This window comes from Lissotriton vulgaris, chromosome 1_1 (assembly GCF_964263255.1).
Source record: "Lissotriton vulgaris chromosome 1_1, aLisVul1.2, whole genome shotgun sequence".
Taxonomy (NCBI): Eukaryota; Metazoa; Chordata; class Amphibia; order Caudata; family Salamandridae; genus Lissotriton; species Lissotriton vulgaris.
The window spans coordinates 282261056-282280443 of record NC_141685.1 but is presented as its reverse complement, the minus strand read 5'-3'; the positions used below and the strand labels follow the sequence as shown (position 1 = coordinate 282280443).

General features: G+C 45.2%; 1 protein-coding gene across 1 annotated transcript in view; it reads left to right on the top strand.

The window, feature by feature from the left end:
- Window positions 1–19388, top strand: part of ARMH1 (armadillo like helical domain containing 1) — a 228530-nt gene that overhangs the window by 54593 nt on the left and 154549 nt on the right. Inside the window, exon 4 of the mRNA XM_086952310.1 lies at window positions 11865–12031. Within this exon, the coding sequence (XP_086808436.1) occupies window positions 11865–12031 (167 nt within the window). The remainder of the gene's footprint in view (window positions 1–11864; window positions 12032–19388) is intronic.

The window sequence follows — 19388 nt, the reverse complement described above, 5'->3', positions numbered from 1 at the left end:
TGCAAACTTAGGAGGAATGGTGTGCAAAGTAACAATGGACTGGGATGGGCCATGAGTAATTACCAGAAGCTGAGATTAATTCAAGAATTCCATCCATTACTTTTTGGTATACTTCAGTGTGTTGTTCTAGGTGGATCAGGTAATCCCAGATATGTGTCCCATGCCCTCTCTGTCACTGGCACCAAGTTGTACCTGGCTGATGTGCCTTAACTAGGGCAAAACTGGTCCTGGGTTACTTGTGCTTGATTCTGGAAGTGCCTGACCTGGCGGTTCGGGCTAGACTGTTCCCATTGGAGCAGTGTCAATACTGATTTGCATAAGACTGAGTCCAAACTGAGGTGGCATCGTGTGCAAAATAATGATGGACTGGGACGTGGCCCTAGAAATTACCTATATTCAAGGATTCCATCCATCACGTTTTTGCATACTTTGCGTAATCAAACAGTGGATGGACTATGACACTCTGCAAGCTAAGAATGCTACAAGCGAAAGCAATTTCAGCCTCACAGGCCAAGTTTCCTCACCTGTAACTCATAACCTAATCAGAAAGGCCCACAGCACAAAAAATGAATATATGAAACCAGTTTCCCAGGAACTGAACTGGGCCGGGGGCAGGGCTGTGTGGCACTGAATGAGTGTTATCATATCATAGGGAGTGAAATCAGAATAGCACGCAAGACAGCAAAGTGTAATATGTGGGTAATGGATGTCGTTTTAGCAATGCAATATGAAAGTCTGGTGTTGTTGCAGCGAATTCATGATGCTAAGCTGCAGCTCTTTAATGTGGCCTTGCCAGCGTGGTAGAAACCAGTATGATTCAGTCTATTCCTGTGTTGGGAAGTCACCTAGGTAGAAATAGCGAGGGCACAAAGATGCTGTCCTATCATTCAGTGAGACAAATGGAGTGACTCTCTCTTGCATTGTCACTGAACATAGAGTGCAGGCCACATTGATTGTGAACACTACTTTTTTTCACCCACCATTTGCTGCTGTGTCTTTTATATTAGTCACATCATTACTGGGTCCTTTACACCAAATTATTGCCTCCCTTCCATGCTGAGTGAGTGTGACTGTATTCATTTATATAGACGTAGAGTCTATTGTCTGTAGAAGGAGCCACAGGTGTGGTTGTGCATCTAGTTGAGCACCCAAGCGATTGTAGAGGACTTCTAGTACTCCCAGCTATATTATAGAACAATTTTTGACCCTTTCTAGTCCTTACATCTGCATGTAACTGCGACCCACCTACGCTAGGCATGTGTCCCAGAAGTTGCTTGATCTGCAGATGTCACAGTCGTTGTTTTATTGACCATGGCATGGATTGTAAGTGGCCATCCAGGATAAGTAGTATGTACTTACGTGCTACCATTTGTAAACCGTAAACCTAGCTAGGGAGCATTTGAGCAATGAACATGGGGATGACTGAGATATGACTCATGATCGTTTACAATGTTTCAGAGTAGGTTGTGTGAGTGGTCCCAATTGTGTAGGCCGATAGGGTTCTCTGAGAAGGTGTATTTTTCTATTCCTTTCTATATTGCGGGTGTATTTTTCTATTCCTTTCTATATTGCGGAAGTGTATAAGCATGTTGATTGAAATGCTGATCCACATACCAAGTGCAAAGATGGTGAAACTTGCCTTCATGTTTTTAGCTTCATGCATTCCAGTCTGGTATCTCTTACCTGCATTTGTGATACTCTCTTTGTAGGCATTATTTACTCAAGTCAGGTAAGCAAGGGTCCCTTTTCTTGGAGGTAAATGTAGTGTATTTCCTTCAGTGCTGGTATGATGTGTGGAACTTTGAAAAAATATTTAATGAGAACTCCTCTAGAATGTAGGATATCTTTAAATGGGAAGAAGTCCTCTAGAATGTAGGATATCTTTAAATGGGAAGAAGTCCTCTAGAGTGTAGGATACCTTTAAGGGACCATTGTGTATTAATGAAGGCTGTTAAGTAAATTTGTGACTACATCCAAGCAAGATAGGAATAACGTTTGGGCGGCTGTCCTACACCATTGTTTATGCTGGAAATGTTTCACTTTATTCAGAAGGAAGAGCTGGTACCAGGCTCTCTTGGTTTTGACAGCAATGTGTTCTTTGAAGGAGCAATCTGGAGTCAGAGGTAGATTGAAGAGATTATGTGTTGGCTGTCATCTTGAGGCAGGTGAAGGTATCAAATGTGTTGTGAGCTGAGATGTCCATGTACTTGTTTACTATCAACACATTCATAGATTTTGAACTCATTGTCAATGAGTGGAGTGCCCAGGGATCACATGTAGAGGCAGAAGATGATGGGGGCAGTACTAAACCATGAGGGATTCAACAGGAGATGTGACATTTTGTGAATCTTGATCTGAATGATTAAGTAGCAGTTGGTGAGGTCACCACTGCACAAAAGTGTCTATGTACCATCAATGCTTGCTGATCGAATGTATTGATGCTTGAGAAAAGGTGGAGTAGAATCAGCGCACAGGGGGTCATTCTTTTGCTGATTATAATGATGTCTATTGATTGTCTGGGAATTGATGGGCTCTAAATCATGATTTGAATCCATATTGTTTCTTATTTAAGAGGTTGCTTTTGCTGATGTGGTTGTAGTTGAATGGCAACTGCTTTCTCAATAATTTTTTCCAGTGGAAAAATAAGTGGTTAAAAAAATCTATCCTGGGTCGGCAGGAGAATAACAGCACTTCCATGTACTGATTTTTTTGATGGTGGATGGGTGATGAAGAGGTGTTTAGAGAGATCATTTGAGTGCTATGTGGGAAGGGGAATGAGGGCATTTCTCCAGTGTTGAATCTTTCGTAGATTCACATGCTTGTATCTTCCCAGTCGCCATGATGCGAGTCTCACAGTAGAAGAATAACCTTAGCAGTAAAAGAAAAAACTGCATAGAAAACCCATAGGGAAGTTAGTAGTTTGGTAGCTATCACCGTGATTATTTGGTCCAAACACCAACCAATCAGCAGCCAGAACTGAAATCACAATCCCCAAGCAGAGCCACCATACTTCAAATTTTCAACCGCCGACGTGTGAGAAGTAGTCTCTTTGAGCTCTGCTCAGTTCTTGGTTACTTGGTGAACTTTTGACCTTTCTTTAGCTCTTGGATTGAGGTACTGTTTTTCATCTCTTACTTCACCATGTCTGAGAGCTCTAAAAAGAGACTTTTCAGATATTGCATATCTTGTGGGAAGGCCAGATTATACCCTCACAAAGAATGCTTATACTGCCTTCACCCTAAGCACGTCCCTGAGGAGTGCAAGTACTGTCGCACTTTCTCGGCCAAAACCTTGAAAGACAGAGAGGCACGATTATTATTATGGGTTCCGAAGAAGAAGACTGCCTCAGATTCTGACTCTGAGGAGGGATCTAAAGGACACTCCACTTCTAAGCTTTACCTAGCCTAGATTAGCTTTATTCGATTTTTGATTTAAAATCATAAAAGCAACAGTATAGCATAAATAAATACATCAGATTTCATTACATATCAATTGTTAAAAACATGATTGAATTAATAAGACAAGTCAGCTAATCCATATAAAACAATTCCCTGTCAAAAGAAGCACTTAAAAAAATAAAAAAGAATCGTACATTAAGTGCAATATAGTGGGGTAGGGATCTAGGGAAAATCATCTAGTAAGCTATGGGCAATTAGATGCGCGGAGTCCCCCGCCCCAAGCATTGTAGTTCTTTACTGCTGTTCTTGGTAGCTGGGTAGGTGGAATGTTCGGATAAAAGTCATGTAAGTCCCAAATACGAATTGGGCCATCCCCCTCTTTATACTTGCAGGATCGTAAATAAGGGACTATTTTCCTGTGCTTGAATCTAATTAGCACCAAGTCCCCTGGAATGGTTTTTTGCAAAGTGCCCAACCACCCCACCCTCCTAACGCTTAGGATCCCCCCATCTAGGTCAGGAGGCAGGGGTCTATTGGTCTGTAACCAAAACATAGCCTTATGTAATAGATCTTGACGTGTTTCAAGTTTTCCGCAAGTTAGTGGAGGGATCCCAGAGACAACGGTCACATAAGGGGCGGCTTCAGGGGGTAAATTAATTCGTGGCATTCTAACAGGTTCAGGTTTAGCCTCAATGTGGTTTGTTTGTACAAACGGTATAGTTTGAGAATGCACATTCCTGCGGGTATTCAGTTTGGGTTTTTCCAGGACAGTGAGAAGAATAGGACGGTCTGATAATACTGGTTTGGTTCCTGATGGAATGTGTGTTTTTATTATCAGTTCAATGCTAGATATCCTGTCCCCCAGGTCGTTAATTTTTTACCACCAGTGGTGAAATTAGGGAGGTTAATAAATGCTCAAGCTGAGCCAATAAAGTTGGTTGAGGGGGTGGTGGGCAGTTTTCCATTTTTCCATGCTCAATATCCCCCGACACAGAGCTAAGGTTGGAGTGGGGCTGAGAGGGACTGAAACATAGTTTTTGAGTTTTGGCTGGCTTCCCATTGACAATAGCATCATCATTCTTTCTCTTAGGGTTGAGCCCACCCGGTAATGCTTTGGCTGGAGATTGAGGTTTATTAGAGCAAAGGGGTGACATCTGTAGGGTGGCGGTTTCATCGTCTGGATTGGTGGCTATGCTTTTAGTAGGTAACAAGTCAGGAATATATTTAGTTCCCCACAGTGCATTGAGCTCCTCCCAGATAGACATGGTATGATGCAAATAACCAAGGGGGATCGATGGAAATGATAAGGGAAATCACAGTACCTCTTTGATGGAAATGACCAGGGGGGGTGGCCCGTCCCGTCCTCCTCGTGCCTCTGAGGGCCGTAGAGGGCCCGCCCTTTGCCCGGGCTTAGCCCGGCGCAGTCCCGCGACGCGGAGGGAGCCTCGTCCTTTATCAGCGCCTCCGGGCGCGCAGCAACCGGAAATGACCCTCACAGGCTGCTGGGAGCTGTAGTCTGCCGGCGGCCGTGCAGGTGGAGAGCAACGGCGGCGTGCAGCACTCACAGCATGTGGGCCCAAGCAGCAGCGACGGAGTGTGCCCGGTGAGTCCCTACTGCTCCGTGACTCTGGTCCTGGACTGTGTCCCCCGCTCCTCAGTGGGAGCCTCGTCCTTTATCAGCGCCTCCGGGCGCGCAGCAACCGGAAATGACCCTCACAGGCTGCTGGGAGCTGTAGTCTGCCGGCGGCCGTGCAGGTGGAGAGCAACGGCGGCGTGCAGCACTCACAGCATGTGGGCCCCAGCAGCAGCGACGGAGTGCCCGGTGAGTCCCTCCTGCTCCGTGACTCTGGTCCTGGACTGTGTCCCCCCTCCTGGGCTGTGTCCCCACTTCTAAGCATAAGAGGGATCTGTCTGAAGAGAAACTTCAGGTGAAGAAGTAGAAAACATAGAAAATTAAGGCCAAAGATTCATCAACGTCTTTGCCTCAAACACCTTTCAAAAAGTCTTCTGTGGAAAAAGCTCCGTCGTCGCTCCTGACGACGAAGATGAAGTTGTTTTCAGTGTCGACGCAAACTTCGAAGACTTCAGCGTCGTCTACCGCCTCAACGACGACTGCATCGTCAACGAAAATATCGTCGACGGCGACACAGTTGATGATACCGTCGACCGCACCGTCAATGACGATACCGCCAATGATTTCGTCGACGACACCGTCGAAGGCGAGTGTGCAAACCTCGAGCATGCCATCGACGACAACTTTTAAATCTTCATTGACAAGGTCCATCACAATGGGCTCGGCGGCTTGGACAAGGATCTTGCTGGTTTCACCTTCCGAACTACTGGATATACAAGAGTCAGGAGATGAGGAACCTATGGAGTAGCTTATAGTCCCTCCCAACTCCAAATTGCCTGGGCATAGTATGCATAGCTGATGACACTGTGTACTTGTCAGCACTGTGAAGGAAATTGCTAAGTACCTGCTAATGGCTTACCCAATTATGATAAAATAAGTATTGCTATCTTTATATGCTAAAGTGCATATAGTAATTTCACAGAAGTGTAACTGATAAATTAGTAAGCAGTGAGAGAGGTGATGATTTTGGTATCCTCCCTAACCTACGGAGAGTACCAAACAGATGCCTTGAAAACAAAAAAAAGCACATCTTATTAAACGATTTGGTGGTGGTCCCATCCTCTTAGGACCACCACAAACACAGTTATTGGCAAAAAAACATTCCCAACTAAAGGCCCTGCAAAGCATTATGGGATGGGATCAGCAGTGGGCAATGAATATTATATAGTATCAAATATCATAATAATTCTACAAAGAGCTACAGTTCAACTGGTGGTTACTAGATGTCCTCACGAGTCAAATGCAAATGCTTGTTGAAAGGGCTTCAATTGTTTTGCATTTGACTTTTGAGGGACTTCTAGTAACGACTAGTGGAACTGCAGCTTGATGTGAGAATAATTTCAATGCTTTGCATTTGACTCGTGAGGGACATCTAGTACCGACTAGGTGAACTGCAGCTCTTTGTAGAATTATTTTGATATTGGATGCTATAATATTCACTGCCCATTGCTAATCTCGTCCCAGAATGCTTAGCAGGGCCTTTGGTTGGGATTGTTTTTTTGCCAATAACTGTGTTTGGGGTGGTCCTAAGAGGATGGGACCATCACTGAAGTTCAACAAAATGTGCTTTTTGTTTATGCTCTTTGTGTTCAAGGCATCTGATTGGTCCTCCCCCTAGGTTAGGGGGGACCCCAAAATCATCAGTTCTCTCATTGCCTAATGTTTTCATTGTAAAAGTTCACTGTTTTGATTTGGTTATATGCTTTTGAGCATGTAAAATTGCTTTTTCAAATCATCTGACAACGTTGTTGATTTAGCTTCCATCTAAGTGGTTTTCATGATCCAATGACAAAAGATTCTCTTCTATGCAATTTTAAGGATATTCCCAGAAAAAGATTATGCAAAATCCGGCCTTGGTTGCAGTATCAGTTCCCATGATTGATAAAAAGTATTGTGCCCATTAAACATCACCAGCATGCCTCATCGAGATGCTCCAAGAACTTGGTCTCTACATTGTCAGCTCCTCCTGACAAAGAGGGAAAGAAGATGGATGGTGCAGGGAAGCGCTTGGCACTTTTGGCAGCAGCCTCTATCAAGGCTACAAATGCATTGGCGCTTGTCAGTCGTTACAACCAACAGATGTGGTCAGACATCACTCCACTTCTAGCTCATCTTCCGGACGACAAGAAGGAAGAGGTGGCTGTAATTCTGCAGGATGGAGCTAGGGCTGCTTCCGAGTCCATCAACATAGCCATGGACATTTCCTCTATTGGATTCAGGCAAATGGCTGGAGAGGTATAGCTTCATCGACAAGGGTGGCTGAAGGCTACATCTTTCAGGCCCGAGGTGCAGGCAAAAATAGTGGATATGCCTTTTGATGGTGAGAACCTCTTCGGAAAGCATATTGATGAGGCGTTACAAGGAATAAAAGCCGACACAGATACTGCAAAAGCCTTAGCCTCTCTGCAGCAAGGACATTTTTCAATCTTTTTGTGGAAGAGGATCTAGAGGTCGATTCAATCAAAGATCTTCCTTTCAGTCTAACAGATATCAACCTTATCAACAGGGATACTGTCAGTACAACAGTAATCAACAATTTCGCTCTTCTAACACCTCTTATCAGCAGCATTCTGGAAGAAAGCCTGCAGCGAGGGGAACGGCACAGGGCTCCAATAGGGGACAGTGACGATATTCAGGTGCCTTCTGCCCCGTCACGCCACAATTAGATCCATTACTTCTCTCGCTAACCTTATCAGTGGCTGTGAATAACATCGGACATATGGGAGTTAGACATTATACAACAAGGTCACACCCTAGAGTTTATACAAAAACCTTCAGCGCAACCCCCCATTCACAGAAACCAGAATCATCTCCCGGCTCTCAAGGCGGAAGTCTTAGCCCTCATTGTGAAAGTTGCCATAGAGGAGGTTCCAACTCTACAGCGAGGAAAAGGATTCTACTCGCATTTCTTCCTAATAAGGAAGAAGCAGTCCACCAAATGGAGGCTGGTAATGGATCTGAGGGGCCTGAACAAATATATCAAAAAGACCTTGTTTCGTATGCTATCGCTACAAGAGATTCTCTTAATGTTGCGCAGAGGAGATTACATGGCATCGCTAGATCTCTTAGATGCCTATTTACACATACCAATTCACATGAAAATACAGGCAGTATGTACTATTCTCAGTGGCGAAGCGCCACTACCAATTCAAGGTGTTACACTGCGGCCTCAGATCCACGCCAAGGGTATTCACAAAATGCCTGGTGCCGGTCGCAGCGCATCTGAGACAACAAGGTCACCAGATATATCCGTATCTTGATGACTGGCTCATAAAAGGTGCATCGTTCAGGGAAGCATGACAAGCCCTGGAATGCTGCATGGTTCTATTCCAGAAATTAAGGCTGCGAATCAACATGGAGAAGTCTTCCCTGGTACCAGTGCAGTCGCTCCTGTTCCTAGGAGCCAAATTACACACTCAGGAAGAAAAAGCGTACCCCTCGGAAAAGCGCATGCAGAAAATAATGGAACTGGCAGCTCGATTAAAAGCAAAAAAGGTTCACTTAAGTGAGGATCTACAAATAATTGCTCAGAATGATATCTTCCTGCTTTCCATTAGTCCCCAATTGTCGACTTCGCATGTCGCAGCTGCAAGAATTACTCTGCAACCAATAAGTACAAGCCCAAGGATCATTTGAGGATCGGATTGTAATCAACCCTCAGATCAGGAAAGCTCTGTCATGGTGGGGCATCAGGGACAACTTATCAAAAGGTCTACTGTTCGAACCCCAATCTCCAAGCTATGTCATGACGACAGCTGCCTCGTTGAACGGATGGAGAGCACATCTTCAGGAACTGGAAATACAGGGTCATTGAACAATGCAAGAAGCCAAATCGCACAACAACATGCTCGAGTTAAGAGCGGTGTTTCTGGGCATGCAAGCCTTCCTACCCAGAATTCAAAACTCGCCTGTTTTAGTCAAGACAAACAGTTCGACAGCAATGTTTTACATACTGAAACAAGGAGGCATGAAGTCAAAACATCTCTCAGCGCAAGCCCAGGAGATTTGGAACTGGATGATACAAGACAACATTTCCCTGCAGGTCCAGCACGTCCCTGGAGTACAAAACACGAGTGCAGACCGTCTAAGCAGATCGGCTTCAAACTGCCATGAATGGGAGCTAAATCAAACTCAGCTCTTGAGGATATTCTAGTTATGAGGTACACCAGCTCTTGACCTATTTGCAAATCAGCACAACAAGAAGTGCACACATTTTGCAAGCCGATTCCCTCATTTCAAGGATTCTACGGAAAATGAGAGGGGAACCGTGCCATCTGATTCTAATAGCCCCAGCTTGGCCAAGGCAGTTCTGGTTCTTGAGCCTCCTTCAGCTGTTGGTAAATCCCAGAGTGCAGTTTCCATTGATACAAGACCTGATCTCCATGAGATAAGGGTCCGCAACTAGCCTCACTAAACCTCATGAGCATGAATTGTATTACTTAGACATCCCTCAGGACTGCAAGGAGATATTAGCAAACTCTCGAGCACTATACCAATAAAACTTACACAGCAAAATGGAAAAGATTTTGGCATTCATGTTCTGACCAACATCTGCATCCTTTTCACTCCTCGCCGTAGCAAATTCTTCCATACCTACTTCACCTGGCCAAAGTTTGGTTATCCCATGCTTCAATAAAAGTACATCTTGCAGCTATATCAAGGTATCGCAGAATGCTAAATCATCCATCGCTTTGGTCATAGAGGATTATAAAGACATTTTTAAAAGGACTGTTCAGAGTTTCCACCTATTAAGCAGCGGTCAATTCCATGGCAACTCAATGTAGTGTTTTCAGGTCTCATGAAGCCTCCGTTTGAACCGATTCACAAGGTGGAGTTACAATTCATCTCTTGGATAGTGGCATTATTACTTACCCTCACTTCCGCCAGACGAGTCAGTGAAATACAGGCGTTCTCTGTCTCTGAACCATTTCTTCAATTCTAATCGGAGAGAGTCATTGTTAGGACAAATCCTAAATTTATCCCCAAAGTCCCTACGGTTTTTCATCTCAACGAACCAATTGTAATACCTACATATTTCAAAAATCCATCTTCAGGCGCAGAGAGATCTCTGCACACTTTGGACATCAGGAGATGTCTCAAATTTTACATTGAAAAAACAAAGTCATTTCCGAAGACTGACCAATTGCTTATCGCCTTTGCTGGGCCCAGAAAAGGCTCTGTCAATATCTTCCTTTTCAAGATGGATAGCTTCGGCCATCACATTATGTCATGAGAGGGCAGGAAACCCTCTGCACACTAAGGTTTGCTCTCGTTCCACAAGAAAAATGGCAACATCTACGACAAGCTGTTCTAAGGCACCTCTTTCATTAAGGTACATCTCATTCTATATATTGTATATTTTAACCAGAATGTCTGTTATATACATTGTCAATTATTGTTTCATATTGACATGCTGACAAGCAAAAGATGCATATTTTTAAATTTGGAGCTACATAATTTCTCTATAAATCTCTAATATAGGAGGCAGAGCCCTACAAAAAGGTATCTATCAAACGAAATCTGCTGGGTTATGTACTGCTTACTATTCTGATACAAGCATGTGTATCTATGTAAGATCCAATACAGGAGAAAAAAACAACTTACTTACCTGTACACTATTGATTCACATGCGGCACGCCCGCCTCCCCGTTTTTAGCAGATAGCCCACTTTTTATCTCTAGATACATCCTTGGCTCACTCTTGGGCTGGTTGGAAATCTGGGGTGTGGTGGCTCTGCTTGGGGATCGTGATCACAGGGCTGGCTGCTGATTGGTTGGTGTTTGGACCACATAATGATGGTGATAGCTACCAAACTACTTACTTCCCTATAGGTTTTCTATGCAGTTTTTTCTTTTACTGTTATGGTTATTCTTTTACCATGAGACTCCCAACATGACGACGGGGAAGATACAAGCATGTGAATCTATGAAAGATATCAATACTGGGGAACTCTAGTATACAGGTAAGTAACTAGTTTTTTCTGTACATAATATTTTTGATGGATGACAGCAGAATGTCATCTCCGTAGGCGCAGACCTTGAGGGAATTGAAGCTGTTGGTGTGTGATATGCTTGGCATGGTCAAATGCTGCACACTTGGAATGGTACAATCGGGGATTAGAGGTCATGTGAACATCTGTTTGGTGTTGTCTCTACTTGACTCCAATGTTGTTGAGTTGGCTATTGAATTCTGGTAGTGTACTTAGCTGTGAAATGTTCTTTGCTAAACACTTTTACTCAAGCATGCTTATGTGTCTGCTTACCCTTTTCGTTATGAATTGCTTTGCTAGTGTTAACCTTTTGGATGAGTGGGCTTGTAAAATTGACACTTTTTAGGCTTTACATGTACAATAATCTGTGTGTGAGTTTATTTATTTGTCATCACGCACCTTTAGAATGAGACATGCTGCAGACTTACATTGAGGTTTTTTTTCAAGATCAGAAGTAAATAAAAAGATCACTTCCTCTATATGTTTAATGTACATGGACATAGAAAGTGGAGTAATAGACCATTCACAAAGAATCCACAGAAATAGTGGATAGACTATGTCTCGATTTAATTATATAAAATACAAATTTATTATAGCTTGATCATTAAAAGCTATTTCACCGTTCACAAACCCAAGCAATATAATCTTATTAAAGTAAATAAATAGATAGACAGGCAGACAGGATATAATGCACTTGTAATAAAGCAGACGGTCTATCCGTCACGATAGTGATGGAGCACTTGTCCGCCAAACTCTAAATTAGGCACTATGTTTCTATGTTGCTCCCTCCCACGTCTTACTTAGAAAACCCTATAACCTTCTTTTTCTGTTTTTGTTGTTGCAGTAATCGTTATCTAATTGAGTTTGTGGAGGTTGGTGGGATCTTAACGCTCCTGGAAATCCTAGGCATGAAGCAGGTAAAAGAGAAAGAGAAAAAAGAGGCAATCAAACTGCTCATTATTTTAGCCCACACTGGACGGAAGTACAAGGAGCTGATCTGTGAAAGTTATGGTAAGAGAAACGTGAAGATGCTGGGCATGTTTTGAAAAGGTGAATTTCATTATTTCATTCTGTGTGTTGTGCTCAGTGCCCCGTCCCATATTGTGTCCCCTTGACAAGGACAGGTCTTCTTTTAAAAGGAATCATGAGAAGATGCTTAAAGAAATCAGAAAGTTTCATGCAGTTGGGTGAATCTAATTAACTTTGTGGCTTGAGAGGTTAGACAACAGTTATGCAGGTATGTGCGGTGAAGAGAGGGCTAGAAGGCTGTATGTCTTATGGTTGCTAATGGAAAACTCTATGTATTAAGAGGGAGGGTGGCCTTCTCCCTGCCAGCAAATTTGTCGTAAGTCACGGATTGTCTTTAATGATCTGCTGGAGTACCATGAAGCTAATCCTATTCATCTGCACCGAGAGACCATGATCTCTAATTGTAACCGAAATCACAGCAGCTTATATCTGGTAGAGACTTCTAGCCGTGGATTCCTTAGCTAGAATTATCCCCCAGTGTTAGACTGGAATTCGGAATCCTTTCATGAGCTGTACCCCTGCACGCCGGTAGGTGGTGCAGTTTGGCTCCTCATGGCGTCATAAATGATGTGCGCCAGAGCACCAATCTCAGTTCTTTTCTTTCCACGGCAGTGACTGGGAGAACTACTCCTAGTCACTTTTTGTCTAGCCTTTTTTTAAACTTTTGTTGAAGTCTTTTGAGAAGTTGTTCTCCTGGTGCGGCAGGAATGTCACCTAGGAAGGCTGGCTTCAAGACGATGTTTGTGATGAACCTGCACCTTGTTTGCTTCTAGTATCTCAAGCGCGACCAGGACGTGAAGAGCCAGCCTCAACTGTTGTGTGATGAATCCGAAGGCCTTGGGGCAATGGTCGCTCAAGCACCTGGCAGCTTGAAGTGCAACGACGCAACAGTCTTGATCCTGGTTGAGTTAAAGGTCCTGGGATCGGTCGCAGTGCTTAAAATCTAAATTGCACTTAAAGTTGTCGGATTACTCTGGTAGGTCCCACCCCAAAAAGAATAAGAAGTTAAAGAGGTCTTCAATTTCACCTTGTCTGTTGGCTGACGAGATAAGGGAGTGTCGCCATTCGAGCCCTGGCTCCGCGGTTGAGCCAGCCTGGACCAGCTCCGCACTTCCCTGAGATTCTGGGAGCTGGATCGACCCCCACTCAACTCCAGGAGGTTTATGAGGGTTTGCGCCTCATATTTTTGAGGCCTGTTTCCACCTGCCACTGGGGCAAGTTTGTAGCATGGTATGCAAAAAAACTGGTTGTTCCCCCTATCTGCTCCCCTATCTCCGGTTCTACTATTTATTCTTTCCCTTGCCCAGCAGGACTTTGCTGTGGGCACCTAAAAAGGCTACGTTTGTGCTATATCAGCCTTTCTGCGGTTGCCTGTCCAGCTCTCCATCTTTAAACCCCCTATTGTACATAGGTTCTTAAAAGGTTTGCAACATATGTTTCCCCTTTCATAATGCTTCAGTAGAACCTTACTCTAGTCCTGACATTCCTGATTTGTGCTCTCTTTGAGCCCTTCCACAGCTGTCCTCTCAGGCTCCTAACCATCAAGACGGCCTTCCTGGTGGCAATAACATCTATCAAGAGGGTCAGTGAGCTTCAGGCTTTGTCATCCAAGCCTCCATACTTGAACATCTACCCAGACAAGCTTCTCCTACGAACTAGAGCTTCCTTTCTCCCAAATGTAGGCAAGTCCATCACCCTGTCTACTTTTTACGTTCCACCACACCCCTCTAAGGAAGAAGAGCAACTTTACTGACTGGACCAAAAAGGAGCATTGTTGGTCTACCTTCATCGCACAAGAGAGTTCTGTGTGGACAACCAATACTTTGTAGCATATGTTGGAGCCAAGATGTGGAAGACTGTGCAGAAATAGACCATTTCCTGTTGGATCATGCTCTGCATGAAAATCTGCTACATATTGGCCAAGAAGCAACCAATTGAGGGCATGTGCACCCATTCCACCAGAGCCAAGATTGAGATCACTGCGTTAGCACGCAGAGTAGCAGTCCTGGACATCTGCCAAGAAGCAACTTAGGTCTCTCTGCACACGTTCACAAAACACTACTGTCTGGGTAGTCAGGTTTATCTGGATGTGCACATTGCTTGTTCGTTCCTGCAGAACGTTTTGGCGTAAAATTGTTTCGCAGACCCACCTCTGGGAAAGTATTGTTTGGGTATCTATTCTGAGGTAAGGAATCTGCGGCTGTAAGTCTCTATCAGATGATCAAGTTCCATACTTTTGGTAATGCCTTATCTAGTAGAGACTCTGGGCCAGATGTACAACCGTTTTTTGTGCAGTCACAAAGGGACGTTTGGGACGCTTGCGACCGAAAAAACGGATGCACAATGTACTAACTCTATTTCACGAGTCACTAATCTATTAGCGACTCGCAAAATAGGGTTAGCGACTCTCTAGTAGGAAGGGGTGTGCCAAGGGCGTCCCTTCCTAAAAGTGAGTGCAAATGCCATATATGAGGGTATTGCAACCGCATTTGCAGTCGCAAAAATCTTGCAGTTTACTACCTAATTCAAGGTGGTAAATCATTCACAAGCGAGAAGGGGTCCCCCGAGGACCCCTTCCCCTTTGTAAATAGGTGTGCAAATATTTTTAAAGAGCAGGCAGTGGTCCCAGGTAGGGGTTGGCGTAGTTGGCGGAGTACTTCTACGGAATTCCACGAAGGTGAACAAAAACTTCGCTCTGTCAACTCCCAAATATTAAACAGAAACCTCCTATACTTTTGATAAAATAACAAGTATTTCTGTCTTTACATGCTAAAATGCATATAGTCATTTCACAAAAGTGAAAATGAAAATTTAGCAAGCAGTGATAGAGGTGTTGATTTTGGGATCCTCCCTAACCTAGGGAGAGAACCAAGCAGATGCCTTGAAAACAAAGGGCGAGGACTGATTTCCCCTCTTCAGCCAGGATAGCTTGAATCCAGTGGCACAGTGGATTCAAGCTAGCCTGATTGATGAGGGCTGTTACCCCGAAACCGGCCCCAGGATGCTTGTTTCCGGTTCAGGGAAGACATGGATTGGCAGTTTGTGCTGAAATGTTCCCATGAGGCACAGGGTCAGACTGATTTGCATATGGCCATGTCTGAACTGGGGTGGCGGAGTGAGCTAAAGAATGATGATGGATTAAACCCAGATCACTTGACTGGGGGTGAGTGCTAGCAATGTTCCACACTCCGTCCATCATCCCCTTTGGTTTTGCTTTTCTCGCCCGAAGTTGGCAGGGTATGCCCAGACGTGGGTCCCTTGTTCACTTTGCCACTGGATTCAAGCTAGCCTGGCTGATGACGGCTGATTAGCCAGAAGCTGGTCTAGGGAAGGAGTGAGCTAAAGAATGATGATGGATTAAACCCAGATCAGTTGACTGGATGTGAGTACTGGCAATGTTCAACACTCCGTCCATCATCCCCTTTGGTTTTGCTTTGAAAACAAAGAGCACATCTTGCTGAACGATTCGGTGGTAGTCCCATTCTCTTAGAACCACCCCAAGCACAGTTATAGGCAAAAATACAATCCCAACCAAAGGCCCTGCAAAGCATTATGGGACGAGATTAGCAGTGGGCAGTAAATATTATAGTATCTGGTATCAAAATGATTCTACAAAGAGCTGCATCTCAACTAGTCGTTACTAGGTGTTCCTAACGATTCAAATGGAAAAGCATTGTAATGATTTAATCAAGCTGCAGTTCCACTAGTCGTTACTAGGTTTCCGTCACGAGTCAAATGCAAAAGCATTGAAACCCTTTCATGAAGCTGCAGTTCCACTAGTCGTTACTAGGTGTCCCTCATGAGTCAAATGCAAAAGCATTGACCTGCAGCTTGATGTAATAATGGAGCCTCGATCATGTTTGCCCCAGAAGGCCCGCCGCAGGTATTGACGAGTCTACGGGGGAGGGGGAGTCAAGCAGGGGGAGTATTGTGTTGGCCTCAGCCCCCCACCTCTATCCCTTCGAAGTCGGAGGTGGGGGGCCTGACTCGGCCCTGCGCAGTCCCTCTCACCAGCGCGGGGGCCTGGCTCAATCCAGCTCAGTCTCACGGTCTCCACTGGCCATGTCAGAGAAGCCGAGCAAGGAGCTGAGTCACGTCTCTCACTCCCAGCCGCTCCCCTCCTCAATCTCCTTGAGGCTGTCGTAACACTACTCAGCTGCGCAGGGGACACAGCTTCTACCCGCTATGGGCCGGAGGGGTCGCTCACTCTGTTCAGCTCCGCGCAGTCCCTCTCAGCTGGGTCCTCATGCCAGTCTCTCGCCTGAGCAACCGCTTGGCTTCTCCAATGTTCTGCCCACCACCGGGCGGGCCCCCACCGGCAGAAAGTCTCTGCAGACAGTCTGGCGCGACACCTCTTCTTCCCTTCTTCTCTCTCAGGATGGGTGCCGCCGATCAGTCTTCACGATCCGCCAATTAGGGCGGATCCTCTCCGACACAAGCCTTCCTCATTCTTGCTTCTCCAGAATTCCTGTGATGTAATAATTTATTCCATTAGCTGTCTGTTCCATGTGAGAAAGCGGCAACACCGTTCTTGGGGGTTCGTAGGCAGTTTGAAGGTCAGTATTACATACAGGATTACTCGTGGGCTGCCGGAGCTCGGTCTGAAGCTGCTAGCCGGCCATGTTCCGGGCCACGCCCCCATTTACCAACACTCTTGATCACACATTTTGATTGTTGCCCTGCCTAACCTGTCTTAACTCCTGTATTCACAGCAGGCGGTTCTGCAGCACTTTCATAGCCTGCTTAAATAGTGTCCATGACCAATATGCACTAACACATTTTAATGTGTACACAATGTTAAAAACCCTTTTATACCTTAGGCCCTAAGTTCTTATACTGTTTGTTAACACGCCTGCCCTCTTCTGGACAAAGCTTATCACCACCTTGTTCTTGGAAGAGACCTAAAAAGAAAAACTATCTGGTACGAGCTGTTGGACCCGGGTCACCGGTCCATCTAGGGTAGCCTGGCACAAAGTGGGAAGGCCTAACTCCAAGGCAACTGTGTTGTACTTGCGTCACACTCACCACAGCAGCCCAGCGTACCTCCACTCAAAAATGACACCACACCGTCTTTTAGAAAAGTAGAAAAGCTTTATCTTCTTGTATTCCTTAATTTTGAAATTGTCAACACATTTCATCAATCAGGTTTTTAGCAAGGCAGAATTTCAGCATAAACTGTCAATAAGGAAAAGAAAATCTGTTTCACTTGGTTCAGAGCATTAGCACGCAATATTCAGTTAGCTTGTCAATGTGCTGTATTTAGGTCACTATAGCCAAGCAAGGGCCTAACAGTATTAGTTAAGCATTAAATGATTATTTGCTCCTTCAGTTACATGAATAAATAAATACATACATAGTCCCAATGCAGAAGATTAAATACATTTACCATCAAGTCTTTTTGGTCACCTATTCACTTAGCATACTTGTAAGTTCAGGAAAATAGCACAACTTATTACACTACAACTCGACATAACACCAGGAATTGGTGTTATCCCAGTGAAAAGGTTCTTAGTACCGTTCTGTGAAAGCAGTTCAGGCAAATCCACCCAGGGAAAGAGAACGAGCAAAATTCACAGTTCTTAGCAAGGGCCGGAAAGTACAGACTTTATGGGTCAATTCCTTGACTACAGTCAGGCAGCAAAATATATGGTACACAAAGGGTTATTCAATAGATTTGCCCACGCAGAGTCACCACTGAAATGGGGAATTTTAGATAGTAACATCCACCCCCAGTTGGCAGGTTCTCTCACTTCGTTTCCACACAAAACAGGTGATACCTTCCTAAGCCTCTGTCAGGCAGGACTAACTCACTCCTTAAGGGCTGGGGGAAAACTCCCTCGATTTCCTCATCTGCCGCAGTTACCAGATCTCCGCACCTCAGACCCAGTGTGTGCGTTTTCCCCAGCTTCTCACCTGTGGATCGTTGTTAATAAAAAATAAAGCTGGCGCCCACACGAGGCAAAGCGAAGGGGGCTCTTAGCCACACTACCGTTTCACTTGGTGACCCCTCTAGGCTTCCGTGTCGGGGGCAGCAAAACAGTGTTGCACAGCGGTGGCTAGAGGCGGAAGCACTGTCAAGGGAGAGTGATGCGCTGGGTTGGAGCCTCGGTCTCTAGGCGACTCTGCCCGTGTCTCTCCCGATTCCTCCTCAGCTTCCTTTCGGCGCGCCCGGCTTCCCTTTCCAGCCCGGGCCGCCGCGCTGACTGGATCGCAGCAGCGGTCTTCGCCTCAGAGGCTGAGGCCGGTAACCGTCACTCTAGATCCTGCACAACAAGAAATCTCCTGAGGGCTGCCGCAGTGAGTAGGTTCAAGGCTGGAATCACCAGCGGGTGGGAAATAAGTCCTGGACGGCTGCGGAGTTTGTTAACACGATCCTGCAGCCGGGTAGGGCCCTAGATTCAATGCAATGTGGAAGGAATACCTGGCACACTAACGCTCTAGGCGGCAGTAGAGGCTCTAAGGGGGTACTCCACATAGGTTACATCCCCAGCTGGAGGCAACAGCACTCACCACCTTTAAGGGTGCCCTGGCTTCCTCTACACGACCTGGTCAATTGAGAAGTCCCTCTCCTGTGGAAGCACTGGGGAGAAGAAGGGGGGCCCAAGTGTTAAATAATAACCGGGTCAGATCAACAGATGGGGGGCAGCGTCAACTGTGAAGGCAGCAGCCCCTAAAGGCAGTCAACCTCTTCAGTGTGACAACCTCCTCACTCAGCAGCCTGTACTCCAGTCAGCCCCTCAATGTCCACTGTCTTCTCAAAATGGCTGCCCGCACTCCCTCTATATATAGCCTGGGCCCAAGTGACTAGAGTAGACCAGAAGGTTCCAGAACCTCTCATGTCACCCTATGGCCAAAGCTCTGAGGTAAATTCTGACAGGCCACCATTTTGTGTTAGAGCACCTAACCTCCTTTTTAACAGGAACACCTGAGCCCCACCATCAATCAGTAATGAGGGTCGCCCAGAGCTCTAGGATCAACACCAAAAATTACAGTGGACAAAAATAGAAGGCAAAAAGGGGAGAAAAATAAGGAGGGACCACCCAAAGGGCTGACAGGTCTAACACGAGCCACTTGAATCCTAAACTATTCTGGTGAAATCAGATGTTCTCCCCACCAACATGTTTCAGTATTTACAGACTGTAGACATACAAAAACTAGCATAATGTCATTTGAATATTACGCCAGGTCAGGCTCACTGAGCTTCAGTTTCTCTATATATTTTCTAGCCTTATGCTGCTTACTCATCTCATTGTGTCACAGGTAACCAGTCGCCAGTACGCTTCATATAGTTAAGGATCAGAGACAGCTAATGCAGTGCAATGTTCTGCATTCAAACTGA